Source organism: Bicyclus anynana, chromosome Z, assembly GCF_947172395.1.
Source record: "Bicyclus anynana chromosome Z, ilBicAnyn1.1, whole genome shotgun sequence".
Classification (NCBI taxonomy): domain Eukaryota; kingdom Metazoa; phylum Arthropoda; class Insecta; order Lepidoptera; family Nymphalidae; genus Bicyclus; species Bicyclus anynana.
This window is the reverse complement of record NC_069110.1, coordinates 21,085,880-21,109,067: the sequence shown is the minus strand read 5'-3', so window position 1 is coordinate 21,109,067 and position 23,188 is coordinate 21,085,880. Positions and strand designations below refer to the sequence as shown.

The following is a 23,188-nucleotide window of genomic DNA, read 5'->3' as shown; positions in this document are numbered from 1 at the left end:
ATAATTAATATACATATCTGTACCAAATTTCAGCTTTCTAGTTATAACAGACTCTGAGTTATCTTACTGACAACACTTTATCTCTTTAATTAACAACAGAATTAGTATGCAATTTTCGATTTTCAATTACGGTTTTTAAGTTGGTCGACTATTACTCTTTAAATAGCAATCGCTAATTAGCTGTTATAGTTCCTTGTAATTTCATTATATACCCTACTATTGTGAATTTTTTCACGTATTCATAAACAATCATACAGCCGGTAGAGCCATAAGCAAAAATTAGCTGTTAAGCTAATAAAGCTTGATATTTTAAAATATTAAGCTTTTAAGTACGGGGTACTATTAGAGTTTTAAGTACGGGGGCTCCCATAAAACAAATATGATTTTTATACCGCGTTTAGGGAAATCCATAACAACTCTCCACAAGAAATCTTTATATTTTCGCCATGTCCGTCTGTCCGTCCCTCTGTCTGTCCGCGTTTTAGCGATGTGACTATTACTAATAATTGTAGTTTAACATGATTATGTACATTAAAAATGTGAACAAAGCCGTATAAAAATAATTATTTTTAGGGTTCCTACCCTACATGCAAAGTGAGGATGAATTTTTTATCTTCTATCCCATGGTGTGGGGTACGGTTATTGGTATTTTTGTGCCGTTGTATTGTGCTCTTTGTTTAAATAATTAAATGCTAACTTAATCTACGGAACCCTACACTGCGCGTGGCCCGACACGTACTTGGCTGGGTATTTTTATAGATAATGGTACGGAACTCTTCATGCATATGTCTTGGCAAATTTATTGTAGTCGGTTAAAAATACCTGTACACAACTCCTGTGCAACCAAGCGTCCATGTTACAGCATGGAGGCCAAAATGTGTTGGTAGTGGGAAAACCGTCCACCGCCTCACTGCAGATCACACACACGGGTTGTTCAGCCTTGTCTGGAAGATAGATCATACATAGATCATCCTGAAGATAGATCATACATAGATCATCCGGAAGATAGATCATACATAGATTTTCAAGTATCTCAATATGACCTTGAGTTGGGAAATAAGGTACGAGGTACGATGCAAACTTTATGACGTTTCGGAATACAGTGCGTGAAGGTGCGCTAAATTGTTCTCGTATGTGTCAGCGGCAGGGTATCACCCTCCCTGACACGTCTTGACTTTAGCGTACTTTACGTTCTGCGCGTAGCATTACCTGCATTCATTTCCGTGACGTCATATAAAGGGATAGGATTCATCACTAACATCAGTGGTTCGATCCCTGCCCCCCTGGACTAATGTACCCACTCCTAACACAGTATTTTCAAAACTGTTAAGAGTGCGTACGACAAAATCAAAAATATTTGCGACGTTTATAATAATTCACAGATGTTTAAAGGAGATTTTAGAAGGGAATGATTATTAAAGTTCGGCCGCTTAGAGATTGCGTTTGTTACAGGTCGTGATCGAATGGGAACAACATATTCAATCACAATGGGGATGGTGACTAGGATATATACCTATATTGATTTGTGAGACATTCGTGTACTCATAATTAGATGAAAATTCATACATTTTTAGGTTCCTTACATTAAACGTCACATTTTTTAATATTTGAACTTTAAACACAGCAAAGCACAGATAACAAAGATATTTGTAATTTTGTTTGACATACAAATCTAATGATCAGCGAATCAACGACGTTATTAATTCTAATTAAAAGTAATGATCGCAGATACCCTGTACTTTCACAAAATTGCTTTACTATTAGCATACACGTAATTCATATACAATTTAAAAAAACTGTTATCATCCCTAATCGTACAAAGAGCAACAAAATTAATTGCATCAATATTTTCGTATCTCAACGGAGAACAGAATTATTGTAAAAAAACTGGATTTAAATATTTTTTCAAGGTGGAAAATACGCATAGAAAACTCTGGTCGAGAAATTGAAGCTAAGCATATGTATTGCTCTCCCCACGTCATTACCAAATTTCAGCTTTCTCGGTTAATTTGATGTATTCTAAATATAGTAGTATGTATGGTAACTGGACTAATACAAAATCTAGGCAAGCCCACAGTTGTGCAGTCTTGACAGCGGGCAACCTATGTGTTTTCAGTTCTGTTTGGCATAAATGCGTTACACGCACTAAAAATTACAAAAATTGGATTTAAGTCACGTGACTATACTATACTTTTTTCGTATTCCTGACAGCGAACCCTTTCATTTGATATCCATATCATGGGGGTGGATTTCAAACAGCCAGTCCGCCAACTTGGGTAGGCCGCCATATTGGATTTGTAATGACGTTTCTTAGCTAGTCATGTATTGTCATCAGAACTCAGAGCATGTGCGAATTTCATTTTTCCTAATCGAAGATCGGGAAGTGGGTCAAAATAAGATTGCAATATTTTCTTACATAGTTACAAGTAAAGCTAATATAAAGCGTGTAATAGTAATCACCGGATGAGGGTATATATTTCTAATAACAGATCTCGTATCGTACCATTAAAGCTGCCAGCAATAATTAAAACAGAAATTCCTCGGAATTTAACTTACTTGATTCACTTGTGCTATCACCTTTTCCTCCGTTTTCCATTTGACGCAACCTTGCATTCGCTATTTCTAATATAGCCGGTATTATTTTTTGTTTCGGTGTGTGCTCTTCACAGAATGTCCTGAAAATATATTATTTATGTATAAATAATATATATGCTGGAATGGCGACCCCGCACCGAAAAGTGCAATGTTGGTCGACCCCTCACTAGGTGCACTGAGTTTGAAGACGTTGCTAAGACGATGTCGTGTTAGTTTAAGCCGTTTTTGAAAGAACCACATGAAAGAGAACTGTTTGAAATACCTAAATAGTTTTAATATTCTATCGTACAGACTATTCATTTAAAATATTCTTACGTAGCTTGAATTAATCATTGACACCGGCTTCAAACGAATCAGCAGGTAGAACATAATAATATTATGTTGTTATTTTTAGCTTTTTAGTTTAATGAGTACGTTAATTTTTCATTATTTTCTATTTTTAGTGCAAAATATATAGTTTGAGAAGACAAAACTTTAAGAAACTCCCTTAATTGTCCATGATGTTTATCACCAGATGTAAATGTAGATGGATAGTTCTCACACAAATTAATCAAGCCCAAACAAAATTAACTAGGTATTGGTACTGAGAACCATCGAGAAGTTTACTTAACAGTCCATCGTCTTCATCACCAGACCCCTAATGCAGTCCCAACCCATCTAAGTGGAGAGTGCATATCAATACACTCAAGCCCAAACACAAGGTAACTGATGTAAATCGTTAAAGAATTCCCTCGTCTGTATTTTGGCTCCATCACCAGATTGATTTCAAACCTTCATAAAATTCTAATTCTTCTTTGTAGACAAGTGGTTCTTTAAAATGATTAATGAAAAATTTACGAAGACTCTAGTCACCTATATAGTTTTTGAAACTTCCCGTCGATCATCGTCATTTCTCCACGAACCCATCATCAGATCTACATGGGGACTGTATAGTATATAATTTATAACATATGACCGGTATGTTTTCTTTTTATGTACATACATAAAAAAAACATACCGATCCACTTGAGAACCTCCTCCTTTGAAGTTGGTTCAAAAAGAGGCAATGAATACCACTCACTTGTATTCCCCGTAGAAGAACGACACGGCATTCCGCTCTCGCCCGCAAGGCAGGTGGAACTGCAACCTGCACTTTGCCTGCCCGCAATGCAATGATGCACCGACCTCGCCACAGTAAGAACATTTCTGCAAATTCATTATTATCAGTTTCCTGCTTATTGGAGATAGGATATGGAATTTACCCACAACCCTCCTCGAACAATCACCGAGAGGTAGTTCGTTCCCCGCCCCATTGGTCTATTCATTAAATTCAATGGACGTCATAACCATTATCTACCCATATTCAGCTCACTGCTGAGCTAGTCTCCTTTCAGAATGAGAGAGGTTTGGCAGACTTCACACACGTAGAAAATTCAGAAAATTCTCTGATATGCAGCCTCACGATGTTCTTCCTTCGCCGTTTGAGACACTTGATATTTAAAAAAAAATGCACACAACTGAAAAGTTAGAGGTGCATGCCCCGGACCGGATTCTAACCCACATCCTTCGGAATCGGAGGCAGAGGTCATATCCACACGTATCCATGTATTATGCACACCCTGGTTAAAACTTTGGGCATGCCACTACTAATACTACACTAGTGGACCCGGCCAGGCTTCGCTTTGACTTATGAGCACTTCTTCCCTAAGAGGGAAGGATTGTTTTATAATATGTATAATTGTATAGACAAGTGGGTACCCGCGTGACCGGCGAGACTTTGTCTCCTGCACAAATCCCACAAAAATTGTGTATTTTATGAGCTAAAAAGTAGCCTTTATGTTGCTATATAACTTCCTCTGTCATCCAGTGATAGTCCCCTTAAAATCAGTGCAGCCGTTTTAAAGATGGGCGCAAAGAAACTGTCAGACAGACAAAAATTTAAAAAAGGTTTGATTGTTTTTTAGTATTGCGTAATTAAAATATAAGCACTTGAGAAACACTTAAATTTATATGTATTGAGTATTAAATAATCACATTTTTTTTACTCCTCTTCACCTCAGCCAAAATATCAGGATACAGGAATCCTAACAAGCCATCAGAGTCCTCGCCCTTTTGCAAGATGTGCGAGGACAGCAACTGAAATATCATCAAATCATCATTATCGGTATTGTCTAAAGACATAACATGACTTGTAACAGAGGTACCGAAAATATTGCTCTATCTGTTATCCCATCAAGCACACTTGGCAGTTTGTCATAAATGCTTCAATGCAATTTGCAGGCGGTTTTTTTACTAATATTATATGTCATATAAAACTCATGTTGATATTATTGAGCCATGGCTTAGCCTGCTCTCGGAAGCACAAGGTGTAAGTTAACCACTAAGTTCCCGTCTCCTGACTATACTACTAGTGACTCAGGACTGAAACCCTGGATGGGAGGACCCTCGTGATCTGTCACTACACCAACAAGGCAGTTTAATTGAAGAGTTAAAAATAAAATTCAAAATGAATTTATTTCAAGTAGGCTCAGCTAGGCTATTCTGTAACGATATTATTATAACTCGCAAGTGCGAGTTTCGAATTCACCTCTATCTCTTTCTGTTTAACACGATACTATAGAATGAGAAAGATAGCAGGGAATTCGAAACTCGCACTTGCGAGTTATACAAAACATCGTTAGAGAATAGCCGTGCAGATTACAAGCACTTTTGAAACGACAGTTGACTATTTGTAAAGATTCTACCACCGGTTCGGAAGGCAGGTCCTGACTGTAATGGCCAAAGATCAATTTAAATAAAAATAAGTTAGTATTTTTCACTTACCACACAAAAATAATGACAATACATGTCATCTATTCTGTGTAGCTTTCCAAATGTTGCTTCGTTGTCATCGGTCCTTTTGCATAATTCACAAGCAAAATTTATCAGATCCATTTCAAAATAATACTGTAAAAATAAGTGTTATTGTATTATATAAAATATATTATAAAATACCGTAGGAACTTCTTGTAATGCAGTGTTATAAGCATAACACTTGTCCGCGTTGGACAGCCAGGCTGATCCTTTGCGCCAGCCCTTCTGTCACCAGTCGAGGCAACTAGCCGCGGTGAAATTATTCGATAAATTTTTTTGGCACTGTGACTCCATGGCCCAAGGGTCTCCACGGCAAAAGGTACAAATATGTAACTCTCTGTCAGAGAGGCATACTTGAGCCACTTACCGGTTTCAGCTTTTTCCCTGATTATTGTTTTAGCATATTCCTTGAAATAGGTACGAGGACGATTCATACAGAGAAAAAAAATTAAAAAGTCTAAAAAAATACTTTTCTACACTCCCATACAAACGATTCGTAATATTTTTTTATTTTTACAAATTTAAAGTCAATGTGAATTTTAATACCATGCCATAAATTTCAAGTTTTAGTGGAGAGGATCAAGGCAAAGCAAAGGCAAAACAATTGAGATTTCGTTACGGTAGGGCTAGGGTATGGTAGGGTAGGGGTAGGGGTAGGGGTAGTATAGGGTAGGGTAGGAGTAAGATAGGGTAGCGTAGGAGTAGTGTAGGGTAGGTGTAGGGTGAGAGTATGGAAGGGTACGGGTAGGGAAGAAGTGCACATAGGTCAAAGCGAAGCTCGACCATGCCTGCTAATAATATATGTATAAAATAATAATAATATAAATATTCCTTAACATCCTTTTAGGTAAGCCTAAAAGGCTTTTCATTTAATTTTTGCTAGATAGATCGGCAACGTTCCGAACGTGACCCTAACTTGTGCGGTCAGCAGATTGTCATGGCCATATCAATATGTAAACAAGTAACGTGTTCGTTAATAACAATATTAACTAATCTCTGACCTTCTTGGGCCGGCGGGCGGCTGCGGGCACTTGGGTTGTCACGTCGCCTTCGGCGCTCCATTCGTTGACTTCGCTCCGGGGTGGACGGACTGCTCGCTCGCTAACATGAAGATCATACTCGCCTTGGTAGCGGTGCTCGCCGTCGCCGCCTCCAGCCCATCGCTGCCGGCCGCCCAGAGCAAAGTGCTGTGCTACTACGACAGCAAGAGCTATGTCAGAGAATGTAAGTTGTTGTAATTACTAAATCACTGCGATTGTATTTATTCTCTTCTAGACGAAATTAAATTTTGTAATTCAACAGATGGATACCTACTATAACCAGTTATGTTTTAATATTGTTTGGCAATTTCCTTTTGTATTACATTTCTACTTTTTTTTTAAATTAGATTTATAAATTTAAATGCTGTGCGTTATGTTATAATATCAAAATCATACAAATATAAATGTATAAGATTACTTGTTTTAATACATAAGAATTGAAAAATAATTCGAACGATGCAAAAAAGATGGCATTAAAAAACATGGCGGCTGCTTCACCTTTTTTTGTTTGAATAGACAAAAAGCGAACACGTTTTACGAATTTGAACTATTTTAACGAAAAGCTGACGCCTGATTTAGTAACGATAAGTATTTTTTTCTGTCTGACTTATAAAAAAAGTATGATTTCATACTTTTTAGATAGAAAGGAGCTTCAATTATATTTAGGTATATGTAGGCATTGATCATCATCAATAGCCGTCCACTAGACAAAGGCTTCTACATCTAATCAGGACTATTAGACACCACGGTCTAAAGCCGCCAGCCAGCCTCCACCGGATTATCTAGATAATAGCGGTCACCCACGACTTCGTTCGCGTGTAATTCACTTTTCATAAATCCCGCGGGAACCATGGATTTTTCCGGGATGAAAAGTAGCCTGTGTTAATCCAGAGTATTATGTCTTCGTTTTAAATTTCAGCCAAATCGGTTAAGTAGTTGCGGCGTTAAAGAATAACAAACATCCATAAATTACGGGGGTGGAACCGCGGGGCGTCCGGCGTCTGTTAATCTTACTAATATTATAAACGCAAAAGTTTGTCCCAAAAAATCCATGGTTTCCCAAAATTTGCAAAAAATTATGATTTTGATGGCATGAATGTTTGTTACTCTTTCACGATGCGACTACTGAACCGAATTAACTCATATTTGAAATAAATATAGATTATAGCCTGGATACATAGACTACTTTTTATTTAGAAAAAATCATAGTTCCCGCGGGATTTGTGAAAAACTGAATTTCACGCAGACGAAGTCGCGGGCGTCCGCTAGTTAGATATAACTTTCAAGTTCTTTACAATTGTTATGTAGGTACTAGGTAGGTATACAACACGTGACACGTATTTATAGGTATGTCACATGTAACCTCAGGTAAAGTTACACGTTACAACACTAATGTAAAAGATTAAAAGTTCCATAGATGATGCTTTTTTTATGAAAGAGAGGCTCGCGCTTGACTAAAACTTCATTCTGATGAAAAGTATAAAGTCAGCTACTTACTAGCCGATTGAGATTTTCTTGACTGGTCCATCTGGCTGGTGGGAGGCTTCGGCCGTGGCTAGTTACCACCCTACCGATAAAGACGTGCCGCCAAGCAATTTAGCGTTCCGGTACGGTGTCGTGAAGAAACCGAAAAAGGGGTGTGTATTTCCATCTTCCTCCTAACAAGTTAGTCCGCTTTCATTTTAGACTGCATCATCACTTACCATCAAAAAAAAAAAACTTTTAACTTTTGAGATTAAAAATGATTCTTAAAAGTGTTCGCGGTGTAGAAACTAAATATGTATAGGTAATAAAGGTACATAGATGAAATTAGAAATGATGCCAAGATGATGGCTGCCATGATAGCAAGTTCGCAAAAAACGATTAAATGAAATCGTGATGAGATCACAGTAAAGAAAAAAAATGTGTGGTGTCATGCACAACTCGTGCGGAGTAACTACGAGTAACACCTGGCTCGAAGGACGTTTGTTTTTGATACTGAGTGCATTAAAGTTTTGATTTATAAGGGCAAGACCGAACGTTTTTTCTTTCTCTTTTAAAACATCAAAGGCGATGGTCCAAAATTGTACGGAACCCAGGATCACTCATTGTACCCTAGCGGAAATAAAATAAGATATTTTTTTTAACTATTTTTGATTATACAAATCTACAAATGTACTTTAATCCTTTCGAAATAATATTCATTATCTCCCAAGAAATGCAACACTATTAAGGGTAATAATGGCGGTTAAATGACGTTTTCAATGCAGTAATCGATTTGACGTTTGCTGTCAATTGTCATGTCATAGTTGCTCTATGGGCGCCATCTTGATATAACTCAAAAACTTGGGTTTTTATTTCATTTGCACGGCATCTTACCGTATTACGTCTAATAGGTACAGGCGCATAGGAATCTAGATAGTAAAAATATATGGAAATAATATATACATATAAATACCTATAACGATATTTCGATATTTTTGCACTGCCCACATGCTTAATCGCACTGCAGGCTTGATGGTGGCTTGATACCTACTTCAGTAGCTGGCCTTATACAACTGGGAGGGGCCTCGTATCAAAATAGGGGCAATAAATAGAGGGTAATAAAATCTTAACCTATGTAGGATGTTTCTAGCTTTTGGTTTGGTGGATTACATTTTACCAATTTTTGTTTACACACGTAAGGGGCCCCTGTAGCCGGAAGGCCCCGTACGAATACGTTCGTATCATTGATACGAAAGTAGCTACGCCCCTGTACACAGGTATACGTAGTAGGTATGTACTTATTAAATACATAACTTACGTAAGAATTAGATCATATGTGCTTGGTAGCAATACATAGATAGGTACACAATACACATACGAATATATTGCCGGTTATGTTGGAATCAGATGGCATTGATTTGCCTATTAGGTATACGATACAAAATGGCGATCGGCCATGGTTTGATATATGTAGGTATATGTTGCGGTTTACGAGTATTCACAAGATGACTCGACTTTAGCCTTCATTATTTTTTACAAGGAGGAAAAGTAATATCATATTTAAAAGCTTAATAGGTACCTAACCTCGACGACCATTTTGGCACAGATGGTGATGGTGGCGCTGTGGCTCTCAACAGAGCGGTCCTGGGTTCGATTTCTAGCTCAGGTCTAACTTTTATATCGGTAAAAACGGCACTTCCGATTGATTTAACGTTCCGGTACGTAGAAATTAGACGGAAGTATATGTGTAGAATACACTACCCATACCTTTTGATGATTACCTATCTAATAATAACCTATTTATATTGTAGTTATGGGCTATAGATGTACTAACTACTATCGCACCGTAAGCATACTGCAGAGCAGTAAGCTGAGAATCGAACCTTGGCCGTCACCTCCTGCAAGGTCGCTGGCCACAGAACGCATTTGCAGGGAAGTAGTATCGTTGTAGGTAGTGGAAGGCAAAAACGTTACTCAGAAGGTCGCTTAAATCGAGATCTGATTTCATTTCATGATTTCATTGTTATTAGTAATACAGTCACAAACTACTCGTAGGTAGTTAAAGGGGATTTTCCTCTTATCGCTGAATAGGCTATTAACTTGGTCTAACTGTAAGCATATTACATGGTCTAATCTAAACAATAAGAAATTTACAAAGCGTAGGTACCTATATTACAGATTTTCTTGATGAGTACTGTTTACCAAAAAAGAAATGAAGGTAGAAAACGCATGTCATTTCATAAGTTATTTATTTTAAATTATGTATGGTTTGTTTATAAAACATATAAACCATATCTAATTTTATTTTGGTTAATTCAAAAACAAGTTAATTACAATTATTATTATGATTAGGTGTGAAATGACTAGCGATTTATACCCTCATTTTTAATTTGTTTGTTAATAAACAGTATCCATCAAGAAAGCCTGTAGAATGTATAGTTGCACTAACCATAATCACAAATCATCTAAGTTTCTTAATTATAGGTACTTATAACACAACTTATAATTTCTCTCTAATCAATAAAGCCAAGTGCGAGTCGGGCTACGCACAGTGTTCCGTAGATTAAATTAGCACTTTACTATTTTTACACGTATTCATAAACAACTGTTTAGCCGGTAGAGGGCGGAGACACTTGACTCTAACAAAAATTAGCTCGTAAAAGCTAAATATATAAAAAACTAAAATTAAAATTTGTATTTCATGAAATAGTGCAATCCCGTAGCTCAGTGGATCAGTAGTTTAACTGTTTTAAAGAGGATATTTTGTCTTGTCTGACGATTCTCGCTTCGGACGACCTGTTGAAATAGTGTCTACATAAAATATATTTGAATTTAGGAAACTGATTGAGGTAGATAGATATCTTATAAACAAATAGAGAATTTCTTGAAGATTAATGCACCAATAAATCAAAGTATTTTATACGACCATTTTCAAATTATAAGATTTTGTATGTTGTGGATACCTGATTCATGAACAGCGGCTCAAATTTTTGAAGATGAGCAATCGCTGACCACTCTTAAATTGTTTCAGCAAAAAATAAGACATTTGGAAAATGAGATAAATTGAATAGCAGATGTCTTTATAAACAGAAGACTATAGACACAGTAGGTACGAGTAGGTACGTGTAGTTATCCGTGTCTAAGATAATGGCCGTGTTTTGTTCGAGTTGTTTTTCATCTAGTGATGCCTACGTGTTTATACTTTGCGTCCAGTTAAGCCTTTATTGAGGACATCCGACGGCACTCGGCAACTGAACTCTTTGATAAAGAACAATGGAGGAAACTTAAAAGTGAATATTAATTACAAGGCAACCAGATAAGAAGTGCTGTTAGTATAAACTAAATCATGAAATTTTAGATTCAACCTCAAAACTAAGTTATTTTTTATACAAAGGCAGCAAAATTTAAAATGATTGTTGCCGAGCCTCTAACCTAAGATGAATGTCACTTTAAGAGCTATTGTAGATCAATTATTGAATATATTTCTATTTATATGAATATATTATATCTATACTATAATATTAAAAAGGGGATAATCTCTGGATCTACTAAACCTAATTTAGAAAAATATTTTTCCAATAGTAAGTTAGGTTATTTGTGAGTGTCACAGCCAATAGGCGATATTCTATCCCCGTATGCCCACAGAAACGGGAACCACGTGTGGAACCGTGGGCGTGGGCTAGAGTTTTTTTATATTCGTAAAGTATAATTTTTTAATATTATAAAGCTGAAGAGTTTGTTTGGTTCAAGGCGCCAATCTCAGGAACTACTGATTCTAATTGCAAAATTATTTTCGTGTTCGAAGGTAGTATCTAGTTAGGACAAAGCGGTCCACGAAGATTAGCCAACGTCCGGTGAAAACATTCCAAAGTAGCGATGTTTTTACAACTCAACAGGAGTTTTATAGTCTCTCTGTAGTATCGTGTTAGACAGAGAGATATAGAAACAAATTCGAAACTCACTCGGTAAAGTTATTAAAACATAGTTACATAATAGCCTTACTGCGAAAGCTCTTCGATAATAATTAGGTACGTACCTACCCAGTTGTTTACGGGAGTTGGCAGCAGTGAACTGATAAGACAGTAATTTCTAATTAGTAACAATGATCACAATAACTATTTCATGTCAATAAAATATGTAATTATTACGAATTGACCTGGATATCATTGTGTCAACGCTTCGGATGATAAACAAAACTAAACAAATAAGATTATAAGCTTCTTGGAAACTAAATTACACGTACCTACTTATATGATACTTACTTTATCTGGTGACATTTAAAACATATTCAATAGAATATCTTTTGTTTGTATTCAACATCATCATCATTATCAACCCATATTCGGCTCACTGCTGAGCTCGAGTCTTCTCTCAGAATAAGATGAGATGGGTTAGGCCAATAGTACACCACGCTGGCCCAATGAGGATTGGCCGACTTCATGCGCGGAGAATTAAGAAAATTCTCTGGTATGCAGGTTTCTTCACGATGTTTTTCCTTCAACGTTTGAGACACGTGATATTTAATTTCAATGCACACAACTGAAAAGTTGGAGGGACATGCCCCGGACAAGATTCGAACCCACACCCTCCGAATTCGGAGGCAGAGGTCATATCCACTGGGCCATCACGGTTCTTTGTTTGTATACCTATCTATTTTGCATTCGTAAGAATGAATGTTTCTTTGTAATAAAACAGTAGGACTAAATTATTTTATTTTTATTTTTCCTTTTTAAGGCTAGGTGCAAAAAAATAATACTGTCAGGTTATCTACCTACGACAATTAGGACATTGTGGTAGTACAATATGTATTCTTTACTGTAGACAACTTTACCCTATAAAATTTTTATATAAAAATAAATAAAATAAATAAGATTGAAGACAGTATCTGTTTGTGATTTCAACATAACTGTGTTTTCTCAAGTGCTTATAGTTATTTATAGATACCAAAACACAAACAAGCTTTCTTTCATTAAGTTAAAAATTGAATACGAATAAAAGGTATTTAGTCGTTTAATGTGTCAAATAAAAGCTTAGTTTATGCTTAATTTAACTGTATTTGAATTTTATCTACGTCATGGTTTCTTAGATTTTTTATGAAAAAAATAACCTATTTGCAATTAGCGGACCTGGTCAAACTGAGCTTTAAGTTATTCCTTACCTCTATGCTATTCTATTCCCACCCCACACCTATCCTACCCTACTCCTATCCTGCACTTGCAGTGCCCTACTCCTACCCAAACCTACCCCTACCCTAAGTATCCTATGTCCGTGTCCTAGTTCTAAGCTACCTTTCCACGAATTTTCAGCCAACTCGGTCCAGCCGTTCTTGAGTTATAAGTAATGTAACTAACACGACTTTCTAAAGATGTGTCACTGTTAATATTATCTAACCTGGTGCGGCGTCTTCAGAGAGCTCTAGCTAATATTATAATTGAACACGTATAAATACCCATTAGTTGAGACAAAAATGTTTGGAAACTGTATTTCTTCACGGAACGTACATCATTCACTAGTATTTTAAACATAACCACCCTATATTTAATAGTCCTCTACAGGGCGAGACCTTGTCTTGTTTTCTATAAAAGTTTTAAAGTTTGTTGCTTAAACCAAAATGCTCTAATATGTTTAGGGAAATTTGATGAATTTTTGAAAGATTTTTTTATTAAATATTATACATTGCTGTCTGTAAGTCCGGGCTATTTAACTGGACGATAGAGGAGTTTATTGAGCAACATGTACGCTACTTATATCCCGGAAAAATTAATGGTTTCCGTACGATTTGAGAATAACTGAAGTCATTAGTACTAATTACGAATTAAGAGCTCACTTTTGAAGTCTGCTAAAATGATTCTTGTTCACTTAATTATGGTAATTTTGTGTGAAGGTCAGTGAGGTAGGAGCTATACATATTAACTTAAATCTGGTGTAGAATAACAAACAACCTGTAAACGGCTGTAGTTCTGAGAAATGCAAAGTAGGCGAACAAACAATAGATGGTGTTGTGTGTTGAGTTTGTTCGACAAACAGTGACATCACGGCTACCGAAATAAATCTATACTAATATTATGAAGCTGAAGAGTTTGTTAGTTTGATTGAACGCGCTAATCTCAGGAACTACTGGTTCGATTTAAAAATCTTTCAGTGTTAGATAGCCCATTTATCGAGGAAGGCTATAGGCTATATATTATCCCCGTATTCCTACGGGAACGGGAATCACGCGGGTGAAACCACGCGGCGTCAGCTAGTCTTTCTATGCAACAGAATGGTAATACAGTGGTAAGCCTCTGACTTATGGGCTCTGGGCTATGAAAGATTCTCAGTCTCGAGTTGGGAAATTGGTGGTACTGAGCACGAGTCTCTTCTCAGAACGAGAGGGGTTAGGTTAATAGTCTACCTCGATGGCCCAATGCAGATTGGCAGACTTCACACACGTAGCGAAATAGCAAAATCGAGAATGTAGGTTCCCTCATAAAGTTTTTCTTCACTGTTTGAGGCATGTGATATCTAACTGAAAAGTTGAAGGTGCATGCCCCGGACCGGATTCGAACCCACGCCCTCCGAATCAAAGGCAGAGATCACATCCACTAGGCTATCACTTACATACATATGTAGTTAATTCGTACGTACATTCGTTATATAGTTAATTAAAATTGAAATTTATGAGCAGAATAAGCATTTTGTGCAATTTGACTGGCCTTAACCTGAACATCTTGTTTGTAAGCGATTGCGTCATATAATTTTTTATCTCTTATGATATATGAAATAAGGTTTATAGTGTATCAGCAGGAAAATTTAGTGGTCGGGGATCCATATACACGTTTTAAGTGGTTAATACGAAGTGACTGTTATTTGCGTGGGACATCGTAATCTTGCATACGTTCATTTTAAATTGCTTTTGGTTTCAAGTTTTAGTTTAGTTTAGTTACATTATGATGCTTCAAATAATAATCCACAAGTCCGGGATATTCTATAATATGTCCTGTATATAGTCAAGGATTTGTAGTACACAATTTTTCTTTCCTTAGAGAAATTTCTAGCAGCTACACGCAGTTGTAAAATTGGTGGTGTTATGACTACTGGTCATTGGCATAGGAGCGGACGCACGTATAGCCAGTCATATACACTAAACAAGTGTCTGTCGTGATTTCAAGATAACTGTGTTTTCTCAAGTGCTTATTTAACTCGGAAAAATCCATGGTTCCCGCGGGATTTATGAAAAACTGAACTTAACGCTAACGAAGTTGCGGGCGTCCGCTAGTTCATCAATATAATTAAAATAAGATCGTGATAGTTAGAGAATCAAACATTATCAACTAAAGCGTGATAATTCATATTGAATCAGCGTGGTTCCTGGACCTGAAAGCGTAGAACCAACGGTTTAAAATGATGATACGACTTTGTTACTTGTTTTCTTAGGGTCTACCAAGTTAGTCGACCGGCTATAGATGTCATTGGTCCACTAACTCGGTGGACCATCTATAGCAGGTCGACTAACATTGCAATGTGGGGTCGTCATTCCAGCAACCAACATCCACCAGCTCTTCCAACTATATGCACCGCCGTTTAGCTTTGCGATTAGTTTAACTATGTTTGTGGTTCTTCTGCGGATCTCCTCATTTCTGATTCGATCACACAGAGAAACTCCGTGCATAACTCAATGAGGCCGTATAAGGTCTCAGAGTTGGTTACATCTCTGATTTTGATAATAAGAAGTTTAACATATAAATGTAGTTGAGGGATGTATTTATCCAGCTCAAGCCCGCATGCTGCCCCTGGACCTCGACCCAGCGCTGTCGTTCTGTACGCACTTGGTCTACGGCTACGCCGGTATTCAGCCGGACACTTACAAGGCAATATCCCTGAACGAGAACCTCGACATAGACAGAAACCATGCCAACTATCGAGCGATAACGAACAACAAGAGCAAATACCCCGGTCTGAAGGTCCTTCTGTCCATTGGTGGGGACGCTGATAAAGAAGAAGAACAGAAATACAATTCATTAGTAAGTTCTATTAACGCTTCTCTGTTTAAATATTAATATGAGCTTATAATTTGTAACTGGATAAGATCAACTTTGGTTTTGTTCCACGGCATCTTTTTCGACGAAATTTAAATACAATCAGATTTATACGATTATTAATTATTCTAGTCAGTAAAATGACAAGAGCAACTGTTACTGAATGGAATTAATAATTAGTCAGTAAAATGACAGTTGTACTAGGTATACCAGACAATATTTCTTAGTCGTTTATGTGCATATGGTAATATCAATGAGTTAGATCAAGAAAACACCGCGATGCCTTAATTTAGAATCAAAAGTTATCCAGATATACGGCTTATGAGACATGGTAAACCATAGAAATGATGGTTAAGTCGCACCCGATCTTTACAAATAGTGTTCTTGCAGCTGGAGTCTCCGCAAGCGCGCACTGCTTTCGTCAACTCCGCAGTACTGTTGGCCGAGCAACATGGTTTCGACGGAATTGACCTCGCTTGGCAGTTCCCTAGGATCAAACCCAAGAAGATCCGCTCCAGTTTTGGTAAGCTATGACATCAGAAATTGTCAGTCATTATCTCTTTCTCTCTTTTATGATAATTTGGTTTCGAATCACGAATCACGGGTTGGGCTATTTGAGATAAATACTAAGTTTTTCTTATATTTATCCCCACATTGGGGTAATTGAGTACATAAGTGCCTACCGTATCATCTCACAATTTTATATAACGCCACCTACCGGTGTTATCACGTATACCCATAAGTTTACGCAACAGTAAGAACTAGGGGCCGGGCAAGGAGGCATAGCCTCAAGGCCCGTACCACCACATCAGTAAAAACTAAGTTAGTGGAAGCGTGTAGTTTAGAAATATGATACTAGATGGCGCAAAAATTAATCGAACTTGCGATGATGGGCATTTTCTTCATAGGATCACGTAGAATTGTCGTTAGTAAATCGACTATCAGACAATCAATTATTTTCCGTGGTAAAGTAAAATCACGAGTTTAAAATTAACTCAAAGGCTAATTTGTTGTGGTCCAATGAACATTGTTCTGATGTAGACGATTATTCCCGTACAGGCTCGTTCTGGCACGGGATCAAGAAGACCTTTGGCACCACGCCCGTCGACGACAAGGAGTCGGAGCACCGCGAGGGCTACACCGCTCTCGTCCGCGAACTGAAGGCCGCTTTGAACCTTAAGCCTAACATGCAGCTTGCCATCACTGTTCTACCTAATGTTAATTCCACCAGTAAGTATTTTTATTTTTCAAATCAAAATGACGATTTGTGAAAAGTCGCGTACAATAATCAAACTAGATTAAAACTATAACGAAAATCCCTTTTAGTGTGGGAATGAAAAGCCGATGTGAATGCGATATCGCAACCGTAACACAACAACTATTATTTGACGACCAGTGACAAGTGGCGCAGTGGGCAGTGACCCTGACTTCTGCATCCAAGCTCGCGGGTTCGATTCCCGTAACTGGAAAATTTGACTCTCCCCCAGAGGTCAATGCTACCCCCACGATAATACGTTAACTAGAGTCATTACTCTATCTATTCCACTCCACTTTATATCTTGGTATAAGTTTTATATTTCGGTGCCCGTTGTCTTATGTACAAGAAAAATGCATGCTTCTTTATTTTCACATGCATTGTTAAAATATAATCGTCATCGTCATATCGAGTATGCACGAGTTATATACAGTGGCTGCCACTGTCTATATATTAGGATAAGTTTATATTATATCTTTATCTCAAATAGTTATTAACATTGGTTTCGTGTTCAGTTTACTTCGACGTGCCGGCCATCATCAACCTCGTCGACATAGTGAACATCCACGCGTTCGACTACTACACGGCCGCCCGCAACCCTAAGGAAGCTGACTACTCGGCTCCCACCTACAAACCTCAAAACCGCAACGACCTTCTGAACGTTGACTCCGCCGTCAACTACTGGTAGGTTGGATTTGTAAATAAGTGCAATTCTGTTGAGTACACGGCAAACGGCGATGTTTTGGGGACAAAGGTTAGCTTTCATTTCTCTGTGCCTCTGGCTTTGGACCACGAGGTCCTAGATTCGAACCCTGGGTCGGACTATGAAATATAGAGTATTGGAAAGTTGGTGGCGTTACACTTTAACATATTTGTTAAATCTCATTTATTGTTTTAGGTTGACTTCTGGTGCACCTAGCAACAAGATCGTGGTCGGCATCGCCACGTACGGACGCACATGGAAACTGGATTCAGACTCTGAAATCTCTGGAGTGCCACCTCTACACGCCAACGAGGCGGGCGAAGCTGGTGAGAGATCCATAGCCCTACTGAGACCAACCTCCAACCAATAACCTCGTTATTGATACAAGTTGGGAGGAGGGTAGTTTATCAAATTTTTTAATAACCAGATGTTTTTTTACTGTTCGTTAATAATAGTGATACAACTTAACAGTCATAATGTCCTACAAAATGCGTGGTACATTATCTCGTTCCGAAACTCAGAAATTTTTATTTGCTGGTAACTAAAGTTAGCTACCAGAATCAAGAATTAACGTAAATAAAAAAGTTGATCGTCTCAACAGGTGAAGCTATTCACGAAAATTAACTTTATAATATAATCAGTTGTAAAAAATGTTCTACGGATCTCCGACTTTATCTATTGAAAGACGTTGAAACGGACCATAGCACCATAGCACGCGTCTAATTGTTTTGATTATAACTGTACCTGCGCTGGTAACTGTGATAGACACATCATACCATCATCACCCATTTGCTGCTCACTGTTGAGTACGAGTTTCCTGTCAGAATGAGAGCTGTTGGTTTTCTTACGATGTTTTTCTTTCACCGCATGAGACAAGTGATATTTAATTTCTTATAATACACATAACTGAAAAGGAGGCACATATCCCGGACAGGATTTGAACCTACGCCCTCCGAATCGAAGGTAGACTGACAGAGTCCCCTGGACTATGACGGCTCTCGCTATGTTTGTTATATTCTAATTAGATTTCCTCTTTCCCTTAAAGGACCGTACACTAAAACCGAGGGCATATTGAGTTATCCCGAAATATGCGCTAAGCTGATCAATCCTAACCACCAGAAAGGCATGCGCCCTCATCTCAGGAAAGTCACCGACCCCAGCAAACGCTTTGGTAAGTCTTATTATACACTAAGTACCTACTAAACCAACTATATAACAAACAAATACAAAAGAAGCAAGAAACAAAAAGGCGGCCTTATAGCTTCATAGTGATCTCTTCCAGGCAACCGGGCAGGTTACATAGATAAACCTTACATAGCTAAAGCTCTATCCTTTCCGTTTCAATAGCTTTAAAGCTTATTCAAAGTTTGCGGTCAAAGCTTAATGCTGTTACTAATATCAACGACCTTGACCATAATATGCCTACAGATAGAGGGGTTGGTTTAATTCGTTGATTGAGTTTCTCTTTTTTTGTTTGCAGTATTCTTTATATCATGTTTAAATCATTTAACTACCAAGTTCACTTTGTAACCTATTGTAACGGTTAAGCCGTTTATATTAATGAATGGAATTTCCAATTAAATTGATCTCTTTGAAAATTGTGGCATTAAACATATTTCCAAAGAAGACAACCTACAGCCATTAAGTTATTACTAGAGGTTACCTCCTCGTTACTGTGTTTCGTTTAACTGCGGCGATATCGCCGCAGTTCATAGTTTCTTGCTAGCTTACTATCTTGAGCATAGACTATAGAGTAATAATAATTGGTCTGAGGCTAGGCGACATGTTTTTGTTTGTACATAATTATTAATTACTAACTCAATACCTACAGCTGCTACATTTAACTTTTCAGACGTGGGCTTAACGAAGGATGGAGATTTTTTTGGTTGGTACTTTAGAACAGCTTTGGCTTTTTATTTAAAATGATTTATGTAAAGTCTTTAGTTGCATTATACCCTTTTTGTTGGGGTTCTGTAGTCCACAAGGAACCCTTATAGTTTTGCCATATCCGTCTGTCTGTCCGTTCGTTTGCGGTTTAGCGCAGAGACTATGTGGGGATGAATTATTTTTACTCGTTTTCTCTTATTATGTGTTTGGTATCATTGGCTAGGACTTTAAAAGATGGTTGGATGGTAGAAGACCCCTCATACCACTATTTTTTGATTTAGAGATCCGTTTGTAAAATATTAATGCAAATTTTTGTTAGAGTCAAGTGTGCCCCGCCTCTACCAGCTAAACGATTATTTATTTGTTTATAGAGAAATTACAATTACAATAATCGACCAACTTAAAAAACTTACTCGGAACACGAAAATTGCATACAAATTCTGTTGTTAATTAATAAGATAAAGTTGTCAGTAAGATAATTCAGTTTCTTAAAATTAGAAAGCTGAAATAATAGTGAGGATGATTTTTACTCGTTTATACCATAGAGTGGTGAGGTTTCGCTATCGGTATTTTTGTGTATAAAACGGTTTGGTGTGCTAATTTCATCTACGGAACCTTACACCGCGTGTAGCCCAACACACACTTGGCCGATTTTTTATTCATTTGCATCTCAACCATCGCTACAAAAACTGAATAGTGTATCAGTCTTCTGTACTTATTTGCTTTTTTTATTTGTCGGTGTTGGTATTAACATTAGTCTTTGCAATAATAAAACATGCAGCCTGAGCAATCACTAATATTTTAGCAATGCGATGCCTACGTATGCACTGAATGTATTAACTATTGACGTGAGTTTATTTCAGTTTGCTGTATCTTACCAATGTAATATTTTTTACTGATTAAGATGAAATTAGGCACACAGGTATTAATGACAAGTTGCCCTTGACTGTGAACTTACTAATGCAGTTTTGCAGTTTGCAGCAAGCGGGCTCACTTGTAGGAGGTACCTCCTACGATTTCATCGCGGCATCGTAGGTAACGGAACGCTAAATCGCTTGGCGGTACTCCTTTGCCGATAGGGTAAAAATTAGTCACCGCCGATGCCTATCGCCAGAGAGACCTAAAGAAATTATACCCAGTTACCTGCTGAGCAAAGATGTCGCCAACATGGATGTACTTATAGCTCGGCAGGTTCGTAACACTCCCGATGAGGGCCGGGAGGAGGGTAACCAAGCTCGCGCGTACAACTTTACACCAGCGCAGTCCTTTCCCCCGTCGCCCGCATATCACGGGAGGGTCATCAACGAACTTCCAAGCTATAACAATGTGTGCCTGTTTGTTGTAGGTACATACGCGTTCCGTCTCCCCGACGACAGCGGCGAGGGCGGTCTTTGGGTCAGCTACGAGGACCCCGACACAGCTGGACAGAAGGCCACGTACGCCAAGTAAGCCTTACTTTGTTGTGGCTCATCAATCTATACATGTTTCGCCTTTTTTTATCGACCATCCGACGATAGAGCCGCCAATTTTACGCGGACTCCTGTCTATACGTATTATAAGACATTATCTCCGCGTCGGTCTGTTTGTGATAAACTCAAACACTACTGAAAGGATTTTCATGCGGTATTAACTAATATATAGGTTCATGAGGAAGGTTTTAGTATATAATTTGTCGAGATTTAGAGTAAATTATATAAAATATGGTCAATAATAGTCGCCAAAATCCAAGTCACCTGAGAGCTTTCATAGAAAACGCTGAAACATATTACTTGTGATAGTGGATAATTCCTCTGCCATCTGTTCGTAGGTTCGAATCAGTCCGGTGCATGCACAACCAACTTGACAGTTATGTGCATTTTTAAAAATTAAATACGAGGAAACCTGCATACCTACCTGATAATTTTCTTATTTCTCTATGTGCGTGAATTCTGCCAATCCGCATTGACCCTGCGTGGTGGACTAATCATCCCATTATGAGAGGAGGCTCGTGCTCAATGAAACCTAACGCAGTGAAGAGAGACAGTGCGATTTTTTTCGGTTCGGCGTTATTGGTCGATTAGTATTCACAAGATAATGTGGAACACAAACGGCCTGCTGGAGCTCAACATACGAACTTACTAAATGATGGTTATAATCAAAATTCAAATTGAACGTTTAATTATTTGTTTTCAGGTCTAAGGCGCTAGGTGGCGTATCTATAGTCGACCTCTCGATGGACGACTTCCGTGGTCTTTGCACAGGCGACAAGTACCCGATCTTGCGCGCAGCCAAGTACCGCCTATAGACATAGACATGCCCGCCATATTATAATACATATATAAAAAATAGAATTGAATATAGATTATGCACTCCTATATACTTTACGGCATACGCGCGAAATCTCAATTTAATTAATAATCATTATTTATAATCAATAAATTGAACTATAAATGGTAGGTACACGTAAAATAATTCTTAGAATAGATACCTATTAGGTATTTTACAATAGTTAATAACTATTAAATAAAATAATTATTTTAAGAGTTCTCTTTTACGTTTCTTAAAATATGTTCACTATTTTTGAAAAAATATTTTTTTTAGTATTGTGTTATTTAAAATCATTATATTATTACGTTTGATATTATTATTCTACAATTGTGTATTTATGTGTAATTTTTATAATAAAGCAATAATCGAGTTAAAAAGTCTTTCTTTTGATGCCTATAGCCGAGGCAATCTTATTTTATCAACCTCGTTATTAGCCTTGTACTTATTAAGAGTGTGCAATATGTAATTTGGTGGTTACAAATGGTTCTGGATCTCAGATTCTGGAAAAGTTAGGAGCCTGATATTTGGGTAAATGATATTTCAAACTGTTAGCTTCGTTATGACTATACAAAATACACAATTTGTAAAACTTTTCTCAATAGTTTATTTTTTTGAAAAATACATGTTTTGGTCACATTTTGCTTTCAATCTCAGGAAAAGCAAACTTATTTTCTTAAATTTTTGTTTTGTATAGAAAACTAGGTATATATCTTGAACATGTTTTTCGTTATGTTGTTTAATTTACTTGCAATTAGGTAAAAATGGTTTTGGCGCTCACGTCATAAAATTAGCGTCGCGCGTCAATCGCTCCGTGCTTTTCACTCACGTGAAAGTCATAATTCGGCGTCTCGTTTGCGCTTCGAATTTTATCCATATCGTATCGACGCGCTGCGCGCTCTTAAAGTTCAAATGCAGCCTCTTTCTACTGATTTGAACCTCAGACCTCCTACAATGCTCCAGTGCGAGGGTGGCTTTGGGTAATATCTTAACCCTGTCAATCACCACCCAAAAGACAAATATGGTGAAATATCGTTATATAGCAATGTCGTTATGGTGAAATTTAGTGGCACTGTTTATTGTAGGCGCA

At 37.5% G+C, this 23,188-nt stretch overlaps 2 protein-coding genes across 4 annotated transcripts in view; one reads left to right on the top strand and one right to left on the bottom strand.

Moving 5' to 3' along the window:
* Positions 1-23,188, bottom strand: part of LOC112049741 (PHD finger protein 7-like) — a 36,102-nt gene that overhangs the window by 7,085 nt on the left and 5,829 nt on the right. Inside the window, exons 1-6 of one of the 2 annotated variants that reach the window (XM_024087754.2) lie at positions 6,429-6,556; positions 5,398-5,520; positions 4,609-4,710; positions 3,656-3,780; positions 2,557-2,675; positions 823-944 (exon numbers count right to left, since the gene is read on the bottom strand). In XM_024087754.2, the coding sequence (XP_023943522.2) occupies positions 823-944; positions 2,557-2,675; positions 3,656-3,780; positions 4,609-4,710; positions 5,398-5,508 (579 nt within the window). In that variant the 5' untranslated portion in view covers positions 5,509-5,520; positions 6,429-6,556. Of the gene's footprint in view, positions 1-822; positions 945-2,556; positions 2,676-3,655; positions 3,781-4,608; positions 4,711-5,397; positions 5,521-6,428; positions 6,557-23,188 lie in introns of those variants that run through there. The other variant, XM_052890617.1, reaches the window with a different exon arrangement.
* LOC112049752 (chitinase-like protein EN03) lies at positions 6,481-22,469 on the top strand. 2 transcript variants are annotated; one of them, XM_024087777.2, is made up of 10 exons: positions 6,481-6,651; positions 15,684-15,934; positions 16,340-16,472; positions 17,009-17,179; positions 17,720-17,888; positions 18,103-18,233; positions 18,953-19,078; positions 19,760-19,792; positions 21,140-21,239; positions 21,967-22,469. In XM_024087777.2, the coding sequence occupies exons 1-10, from the start codon at positions 6,534-6,536 to the stop codon at positions 22,076-22,078; spliced, it is 1,344 nt and encodes a 447-aa protein (XP_023943545.2). In that variant the 5' UTR covers positions 6,481-6,533; the 3' UTR covers positions 22,079-22,469. The 2 variants fall into 2 exon arrangements, with proteins under 2 accessions (XP_023943545.2, XP_023943547.2); XM_024087779.2 differs by lacking the exon at positions 19,760-19,792 and having other exon boundaries at positions 6,482-6,651.